The sequence below is a fragment of the Sinocyclocheilus rhinocerous genome, unplaced genomic scaffold, assembly GCF_001515625.1.
Source record: "Sinocyclocheilus rhinocerous isolate Xijiao unplaced genomic scaffold, SAMN03320098_v1.1 scaffold304, whole genome shotgun sequence".
Taxonomy (NCBI): domain Eukaryota; kingdom Metazoa; phylum Chordata; class Actinopteri; order Cypriniformes; family Cyprinidae; genus Sinocyclocheilus; species Sinocyclocheilus rhinocerous.
Window position 1 is genome coordinate 2,569,290 of NW_015659941.1, and position 10,141 is coordinate 2,579,430.

The 10,141-nt window shown below is 35.3% G+C and overlaps 1 protein-coding gene and 1 pseudogene across 1 annotated transcript in view; both read left to right on the top strand.

Annotated features, from left to right (window-relative positions):
* LOC107724584 (calpain-2 catalytic subunit-like) overlaps window positions 1-2,792 on the top strand; it is a 13,302-nt gene extending 10,510 nt beyond the window's left edge. Inside the window, exons 10-18 of the mRNA XM_016533564.1 lie at window positions 216-252; window positions 345-410; window positions 520-577; window positions 664-728; window positions 833-901; window positions 983-1,061; window positions 1,174-1,290; window positions 1,955-2,013; window positions 2,114-2,792. Of these exons, the coding sequence (XP_016389050.1) occupies window positions 216-252; window positions 345-410; window positions 520-577; window positions 664-728; window positions 833-901; window positions 983-1,061; window positions 1,174-1,290; window positions 1,955-2,013; window positions 2,114-2,137 (574 nt within the window). The 3' untranslated portion in view covers window positions 2,138-2,792. The remainder of the gene's footprint in view (window positions 1-215; window positions 253-344; window positions 411-519; window positions 578-663; window positions 729-832; window positions 902-982; window positions 1,062-1,173; window positions 1,291-1,954; window positions 2,014-2,113) is intronic.
* Window positions 2,793-3,371: 579 nt separating this feature from the next.
* The window catches only part of LOC107724616 (calpain-1 catalytic subunit-like), a 17,259-nt pseudogene continuing 10,489 nt past the window's right edge, over window positions 3,372-10,141 (top strand).

A 10,141-nucleotide genomic window follows, 5' to 3' on the forward strand; every position in this document is an offset into this window, starting at 1 on the left:
ATATATATATATATATATATATATACATATATATGGTATATACCTGTATATAATGTGTATACTGTTTAAAGAAAATGAAGCATTTAATTTTTTCATTATATATTTACATGTATATAAATGTATTATTATGAATCAATTTTTTAAGGAGGGGTGCCGTATGACCTGTGAGATTCTTGTTTGTATGTGATAGACTCTGTCTCTCTTATTTCCTCTAGACAATGTGATGACCCTGTAGAGGCAAACATAGAAGATGTAAGTCCCATTTTCCTGTGTCTCTCTTAAAATGCTACCTTTAACTTTATTAATGTGAATATCATCAATAAACCTCTTTTCTGACTCCTCAGGAGACTGTGTCCGAAGATGAGGTTGATGCTGGCTTTAGGGGACTGTTTACTAAACTTGCAGGAGATGTGAGTTATTTTAGACCCTGCATAATGTTGATGAATTACCTTGATAAACATGAAACATGTTTGACCTCATTAAACATAAAAAAATGTATAATGTTTGCTCTTGCCTAAGGACATGGAGATCTCTGCCACTGAACTGAGAACAATTTTCAACAAAATAGTCGCAAAAAGCAAGTCTTTTCTTTATACAGTAATATTTATTTTAAAAAACATATTCATAAAGATACTTGGTAAACAATTTGTCTTCTTCTTACAGGAACAGATATTAAGACAGATGGTTTCAGTTTGGAAACTTGTAGGGTCATGGTGAACCTCATGGATGTATCCTTTACAAATAGTCCAACAGGCAGTTGTTTAAGATGTCCAAAGATACATTTCTGTTTAACTTCATAAGTCATAAGCAGTTTGACTTAACTCTATTGCAGGAAAGTGGCAATGGTAAACTAGGGTTAGCTGAGTTTGCCACTCTTTGGAAGAAAATTCAAAAGTATCTGGTAAGTTTGTTTTAAGTGTGGCATAGAAAGTCAAAAATGCTACTTGCAAATAGTCTTGGGATAAAATCCTTGTCTTTTTAGGTCATTTATAAGAAGAATGACATGGATGGGTCTGGCTGTATGAGTACTCCAGAGATGCGAATGGCTTTAAAGGAAACCGGTACGCTGACCTTTGACCTTCATTCAAACTTTTCGTTTTAAAGTGAGTTTTTAATGAAGGAGCAGCAAGTGAAACTTCAAAGTAACTTGATTTATTTGTAATCGTTGCACAGGATTCTCTCTGAATGACTGCATTCATCAGAATCTGGCTGCACGCTATGGAGATGCAGACATGAAGATCGACTTTGATAACTTTGTGTCCTGTGTGATGCGCCTGGAGATGATGTTCAGTAAGAACAGTTCATTTTTTCTGATTGGTTGAAATATGTTTCACGGGTTTCAAATATAGGATTCAATGATGTTTTTTTTATAATTGTATGGCTATGAAGAACTTGAGGTTTGTTGATCGCATTGTTGATCACTTCATTACATACTTTCTGAATTGTCTCAAGTTACACTTTTTTAAAACTTCAAGTAGAATTTAAAAATGTCTTTCAATGTTTTATGACTTTCATTACCACCTTGTGTGTGCAGCATGTTTTCAGTTCCAGAGGCAATTATTTCTTACATACTGTACTATATATTGTGATTTTGTTTATTTTTGGTGCATGTATTATGTTTGTAGGATTCAATGATGTTTTTTTTATAATTGTATGGCTATGAAGAACTTGAGGTTTGTTGACCGCATTGTTGATCACTTCATTACATACTTTCTGAATTGTCTCAAGTTACACTTTTTTTAAACTTAAAGTAGAATTTAAAAATGTCTTTCAATGTTTTATGACTTTCATTACCACCTTGTGTGTGCAGCATGTTTTCAGTTCCAGAGGCAATTATTTCTTACATACTGTACTATATATTGTGATTTTGTTTATTTTTGGTGCATGTATTATGTTTTTGTTTATATTTTTTATATCAATTAAAAGCAAATTCTTCTTTTTTTAACTTTTGTAGAAGTGTTCAAAAGGATTGACGTAGACAACAGTGGGTTCATTGAGTTGGACTTCTTCCAGGTATTGAGTGTCTTGCAGTCTAATAGTACTGTATGTCTTAATGTTTAACCATTTTGTGTCCGAGCGTTTTAAATGGTTCTTTTTCTTTCTTTTTTTTCAGTGGCTGACGATTGCTATGATTTAAAGGCCCAGAGGATAATTATGAAAAGTATTTTTATTGTGCTAGTTAACTTACACCGAAGACCATCATATACCAAAATGCTTAATTAGTATAGTGGAGCTCCTGGAATTTGTAAATGTGTCCATTGTACTTTGCTACAGAGATACAAGCATAGTTGCCTGTTGTTTTATTCGTAATGCACTTTCCTCTACAGTGCTTGCAAGGCATCATTGTTTTGATTTTTTTGCTGCTCCAAATTGTGTGGCTTGTTGATGGCAATTGTGCAATTATTTTAAATGATCGGACTTATGATTTGCACCTGGTCATATAGACTTAAAGAGCAATCAAAGTTATACATCCACCTTTTAATTCCCGTTTGAGCGGGCACAGCCATTTGTAAATTCTATGGGTCTAGCTTCCGGTCTCATCCAAACTTTTTTGTCAGTTATCTATTTGTTGTTGTTTTATTTGGTGAACTTAATACTTTTTTTTTAATGAAATTTAATATTCAAGCCTAAAACCAAGTTTACTTTTCTTTGCTGCATTGCAAGCACTGGTATTTTTGTGTAAATTCAAATCTAGTTTGTATTGTGGACCATTTGAAATTTATAAATGCGTAAAATGTACAGCCTTGTTGCTGTAGAGAAACAAATAAAATCCTTTATTATTTGTAACATTATTTCCAGTGTTCACGTTATTCAATGGCTTTCAAGGGTGTCGACCTTTAAGGAGAATCTCTGTCAGTAATTTTAACTGTCTATCTATTTTGTCTATCTATTTTAAAATTTGCCACTCGCAGCCCAAATTGTATTTTGGTCACTCTTGCATCATCAGCCTATACCATCATGTATATATATATATATATATAAAAATTTTAAACACATAGTTATGAAGCGTAAATCTACGCTAAAGCGATAAATAATGACTACCATTTGTCGCTGTACAGAAATATTATTTTTCTGTATAGTTACTTCCTCAGCCGAACGCGACACTTTTCGCGTCAATTTAAAACTTTTGTTGTTAGCATTAACATATTTGAAATCATGTTGAAAATACTGTATGAAACGTACGTACTGTAATGTATAATGTAAATAGAGTATATACTTATTTATATACCGTATTGTTTTTATGTCTGTTAGAAAAGTTCGAGGCTTGCTGGACCCTCTCAAATCCACCATAATTCGACCCGTTATTTGTAAAGTAGGCTACTTGACCGGTTTGTCGTGACAAGTGCACTTGTCTGTCTCAGTGTTTATCGCCCCGCCCCCTCTGGACTCACGCGCACTGAAGCTCTAATAGTGTATTGCGTATCTTTTCGGGAGAATATTACTGTATATATCACACATCCCCCTCACAGAAGAGACTGACAGGACCGCAGCTGCAAGGCAAGTTTAGCGGTTCTTGTATTTCTGCCCTGAATCATGTCGAGATTTATTTAGTTCTGTTCTGTCCGTGTTGTTGGTCTCCGTCGGCCTGCTGTAAATCTGTCGCATTGAACACTATTTAGTGTCGGATATGCATGTTATGCACATATTGAAGCATGAAAACGTTTTAGGCTAGAGTAGTATCGCTGGAAATTACAGCTAAGTTGAAATTGATAATTAAACGAACCGCAGTGATTTACGAAGGTTGAATGAGTTATACAACAACACGACAAAATGCTTGGCATGCCATACATTTTAGAAATGAAATAATGTACAGAACAACCATATGCTTAATATATCGCCACTAAAAGCGTTTTTAAAACGTTAAATATAAAGATTAAGGTTTTAAAACGGCCCTGTGGTGGATTTTTCTAAGTGTTAATAGATTGCATAATAGATTAGAGTACATTTATCTAAATACAATGCAGGTTGTGAACTTGTACACTGAGTGTGATTTGTGTTGAAATTAATGGGAGGCCCTCAGTCTGTTGTGAGTTTTGAGGCCAGCAGCACAATGCAGTCATTGATACATAGAAATATGATGCAAGTGCTGTGACAGTCTAAATATAAAATTATTTGCCATGCATTGCCAATATCTAAGTCTACAAATTGAGTGAGATTCTTGTAGAGCAGATTATGAGTCTACAAACCTGCACATATTTAACTGAGCAGAGCCACAGTACAGCATTCATCACAGTTATCAAAGACAGCATTTAACACCAGACCTCCTGCATCTGTTCTGTTTACATTTTTTACCTTATTGATATGGAATAGTATGCATCATTTACTTTAAAGTAATTCTGATGCCCACAGCCTTCAGTGGAACCAAACTGTATTTGGACACTAAAATTAGTGTTAAAATATTTTGTAAAATTGCATTAGAAGCTAAATATCAAAGCAAGAAGCATCTGCAAACAAATTATGCCTTTTTTTGGGCCATCATTAACATGTTCCACTAATGTTTAACAACCACAAAGTACTACTTCACATAATCCTTTTTTGTTTTTGGAAACTGGTGATGATATCCCATAAACCTTCATGAAAATTACAAATCTGTCACAAGGGCATTACCCATTCAATAGGTACTGATATGTACACTTTAGGTACTAATATGTACTTTTAAAGTGCTAATATGTACCTTTAAGATAGCAATGTGTACTATTTAGGAGTAAGTACTATTTAGACTTTTTTTAGCCCCAGTGACAGCTTTGCACTTTGTTTTTCTGAGAGTGTATGGTCTTTTGAAAGCTAGTGTGCATAATTTGCATTTACGTGTCAGTTATGGAGTTTTATGTTCATTTGTCTTTTTTATTATAGAAAAAATACAATGCAATGTAGTCCGTGTCTACACAAAGGCACAACAATTATTAAAGTGTTTGAGTATGAATCCCTTTGCTATCAGTTTTGCTATTTATAACTGCTTTGCATCTCACGGTTCCAGCATGTTCACATATGGAGGAATCTCGGCACAGATCAGTGCTAACAGGCTACAGGCAGAAGGTGTGGGCTCTTTTGAGCAGGCTTTACACTTCCAGAACCAGGACTTTGAGGCACTCAAACAGGAGTGTTTGGAAGGAGGCTACCTGTTTGAAGACCCCTGCTTCCCCGCCTTACAATGAAAACATACAAAAAAAAACTTTTATATTATTCAACAGTATCCTAATTATGCTAAAATAACACTCTTCCATACATTGACAGTTCATGGTCACCCCACATTTTAAAAGATTCTTCAACATTTTTACTTTGCGTTAAAAATTCGAAATAAATAAACAAATAATTAATAAATAAAATTTTAAAAATCAACCATACGGGTTTGTTACAAAATGAGGATGCTTTTTCATTTTTGGCTGAACTGATCTTGATCTTGATTTATTAAAACAAATATCTTTGGGTTGCCTAATTCTAATCCCTCTTTTTCTGCAGGAGCTCTGTGATGATCCTCAGTTCATTGTGGGTGGAGCCTCACGGACAGACATCTGTCAAGGAGCTCTGGGTACGTTTTCTGGTTGTACAAAAGCCATCGAGTATGCATAGTTTCGAATCGTTTGTCTCGGCAGGTATTACGTGTCATGGAATCCCCTCCAAATGATTCTGAAGCTGTAAAACTCAAAGCATGACTCACCACAGAAAGAGCAGCTCATATAACTGACCTGAGGCGTGTCTGCATGCGACTCATCCACTTCCCACTGACCATGAGTCAGTGCATGTTTGTGATTGTGCCAACTTTTCTCAATCAATGTGTATGTCAGATTTTTCTAGTTTTTATATATTACCGCCCTAGTACAGTACATATTTGTAATCCTTTTACATAAGCTAGTTTAAAACTATCAAATACAGTACCAGACAAATGTCTGCACACCTACTCATTCAATATTAGTAGTGTTTTACAATATATATAAATCATATAGTGACCAAAACAGTTTAACAATTGAAAACTCTCATATATTAGAGCCAACAATGGTAGTGTATGTTCAGCCTGCCGCTGGCCCCTTACGGTTTTGAGGCTGTGGAAAATTCCTCTGCTCTGAGGTGGAGATCTGAGTGGGATGTAAACAGGAATGGGTTCACACAGGCCTCACAGAGAAAATAAACCCCACCCCTTTCTCTGTGTCCCCCTGCTGGTTATAGAGTGGGAGTTCAACTCCTGTGTCTTATTAAAAGACAAAATATTGATTGAAGCATTTTATTCAGGGATTTTGGTATTACAGTTTAAATTGCTTTTTAAATAAGTGGCTTTAGTTCTCCTTGCATTGTCTGTTTTTTTTTTTTCATGGTCAGGTGACTGCTGGCTCCTCGCTGCTATAGCCTCGCTGACTCTTAATGAAAGACTCCTCCACAGGGTCGTCCCTCATGGCCAGAGCTTTCAGGATGACTATGCTGGAATCTTCCACTTTCAGGTTCTGAAACACAATTGCGTGCTCTAGAGGTTCTTATTGTAAATTATACAGTAAATAGGGTTTTTAATATGAACATTTATGCTTAAATGCTTATATTGGCACAAACATGTATTGGGCTGAAATATGATTGTTATTAATTTTATATTAATTTGAATAATAATCATTTTTTTGTTTTGGCCCCATTTTTTTAAATGGCAATTTGTATGTATTTATATATAAAGAAATACTTGTATACACACTGCCGTTCAAAAGTTTGGGATCAGTAAGACGAGACTTTAAAGAAGTCTCTTATGCTCATCAAGGCTGCATTTATTTGATCAAAAATACAGAAAAAAACAGTAATCTTGTAAAATGTTATTACAATATAAAATAATGGTTTCTATTTTAATATCCGTTAAAATATAATTTATTTCTGTGATGCAAAGCTGAATTTCCATCAGCCATTACTCCAGTATAAATTTGGAAACTGATACTTTTTTCAGGATTCTTTAATGAATAAAAAGTTAAAAAGAACAGCATTTATTCAAAATAGAAATCTTTTCTAACTATATAAATCTTTGCTATCACTTCTTATCAATTTAACACATCCTTGCTGAATACAAATTTTAATTTCTTTCAAAAAAAGAAAGAATAAAAATTTACTGACCCCAAACTTTTGAACGGTAGGGTATATTGTTAGAAAAGATTTCTATTTTAAATAAATGCTCTTCTTTTTAACTTTTTATTCATCGAAGAATCCTGAAAAAAGTATCACCGGTTCCAAAAAAATTAATGAATGAATGATGCATTTGATAATAAATCAGCATATTAGAATGATTTCTGAAGGATCATGTGACACTGAAGACTGGAGTAACGATGCTGAAAATTCAGCTTTGCATCACATGAATAAATTAGATTTTAATGTATATTAAAATAGAAAAACTTTATTTTACATCATAATAATTTTTCACAATATTAATTTTTTCCCCCTGTATTTTTGATTACTGACACAAAGTTAAAATTATTTGCAACGGTTTTTTGCAACGGTAATTTGCAATTTGCTTTGTCGCGTCAGTGTAGAGCTGTTATATTGCATGTTTCCCCAAGTATTTCTTCTTGATCTTTCTGTTAGTCTTAAGGTGCAGTCACATTGGCAAAAAAAAAAGGTCAGTTGTCTATTTAAATTGTCTAATGTCAATTGTCAAGCAGATTTCTGTTGGGCAACTCAGTGGCGAAATTCCAGATTGCATTGGTTTTATTGAAATGACTGTGTTTTACCAAAATTTGCAACTTTAAATGTGAGCGCATCTTTAATCTATGTTAGGTTCATTACAGTTGCTTTTTTTCTGTTGTGCAGTTCTGGCAGTTTGGTGAGTGGGTCGACATCGTGATTGATGATCGGCTCCCGGTCAGAGACGGAGAGATCATGTTTGTCCATTCAGCAGAGGGAAATGAGTTCTGGAGTGCCTTGGTTGAAAAAGCCTATGCTAAGTATGTCCTGATAGACATTTTGGTAAAGGCCAGCAAAATGTGTTCTTACTAAACAAGAATCATTTACAAAAGTGGACAGTCTCTTATTTAATAACGATTTTAGCATAGTCTAAGGAGGACAGTCTCTTTACTTGTGTGTGTTTGTTTGTTTTGTGCCAGGCTAAATGGCTCCTATGAAGCTCTCTCTGGAGGATCCACTACTGAGGGTTTTGAGGATTTCACCGGAGGGGTTTCAGAGATGTACGAGCTCCGGACGGCTCCGAGAGACCTGTACCGAATCATCAGCAAAGCCCTGGAGAGAGGCTCCCTGCTGGGCTGCTCTATTGATGTGAGAACTGAATTTACTATACTTCGTTTACTACAAAATTTGTTTTATGTCACATTTAATGTCAGTTGTAATTGCATGGATTTACAAAACACTAATAATATAGGTAATTTGATATTTCTTTAGAAACATTTATTTACCTCAGTCTAGATTTAGGTTAATATATTATTTCTGGTTGTGTATCAGATCACCAGTGCCTTTGACATGGAATCTGTGACGTTCAAGAAGCTGGTTAAGGGTCATGCTTACTCAGTGACTGCTCTCAAACAGGTGATGCTCTTAGTATATGTTGCTCATAAGCACATTTGAGTTTAATTTTGTCTGCCTTCATGTGTGCGATCTCTCTTTGACAGGTGGAATTTAGGGATCATACAGAGAGGCTAATCCGCATCCGTAACCCATGGGGTCAGGTTGAATGGACGGGGGCCTGGAGCGACAAGTAAGAAATAACACAGAAACTCTTATTCAGTTCAGCCCAAGTCATTGAGTAAGAAGACCGTGTATGTTTCCTCTCCAGCTCCCCTGAATGGGATGAAATTGATCCATCTGAGAAGGATGACTTGCACTTACAAATGGAGGATGGAGAGTTCTGGTGAGCTTTATCAGCAATAAAAATTTAAGCAATAGTTCAACCAAAATTAAAAACTTTGCTGAAAATGTACTCACCCTCAGGCCATCCAAGGTGTAGATAAGTTTGTTTCTTCATCAGAACAGATTTAGAGAAATGTAACCATACATCACCTGCTCACCAATGGATCCTCTGCAGTTGAATGGGTGCCATCAGAATGAGAGTCCAAACAGCTGATTAAAAAAAGTTGTCTTGCCTGAATCAGGAGAGAAATATGCACAAATCAAGCACTGTTTACAAGCAAAAACAGTCCAGAACAGTTCTAACCAAATATGTGTTAGGATTTTGTGAGAGGACAGCAGGGGATCAACTTTTTCACTGGAGGAAGCGTTATTATAGATTCTGGACTTATATATAGGCCATAAGCATTGGTTTAAAGTTGATGGATTTGTTTCTTACAAATATGCAACTTTTCAATTACAAGATGTTAACTGATGGATTGGAGTTGTGTGGATTATTGTGATATGTTTATCAGCTGTTTGGCCTCTAATTCTGACGGCACCCATTCACAGCAGAGGATCCATTGGTGAGCAAGTTTTGATGAAGAAACAAACTCATCTATATATACTGGATGTCATGAAGGTGAGTACATTTTTAGAAAATTTGTATTTTTGGGTGAACTATTCCTATAAATTTGACACATCAGTAGACCAAAAACGCATTGTGTACGCTCACAGCATAAATAAACACTTCCCTTTGTCACCAGGATGTCGTTCAGTGAGTTTTTGCAGCAGTTCTCCAGGCTGGAGATTTGTAATCTGACCCCTGATGCTCTGAGGGATGATGACCTGAGCCACTGGAACACCATCAAGTTTCACGGTGCCTGGCGGAGAGGCAGTACCGCAGGAGGCTGCCGAAACCATCCCAGTGAGTAACACCCCTGTTCACATCCAGCGATTTTATTAGTTGAGGTCATAGTGGGTGACCCTACTACTGAAAACACTGGTGGGCTTTACCACTGGACATAGGTGCAAATATCCAATTGCCAATGAATTGGTTTTCAATTCTGGAAATGTTAGGATACACACTGCCATTTAAAAGTTTGGGGTCAGTAAGGTCATTTTTTATGTTTTTGAAAGAAGTCTCTTTTGCTCACAGAGGCTGTATTTATTTGATTATAAATACTAGTGCTGTCAAACAAAATAAAAGTTTTTGTTTGCATAATATATGTGTGTGTTCTGTGTATATTTATTATGTATATATAAAGACACACACATACAGTATATATTTTGAAAATATTTACATATATTTACATGTCTATATTTATATTCATATAATTTATAT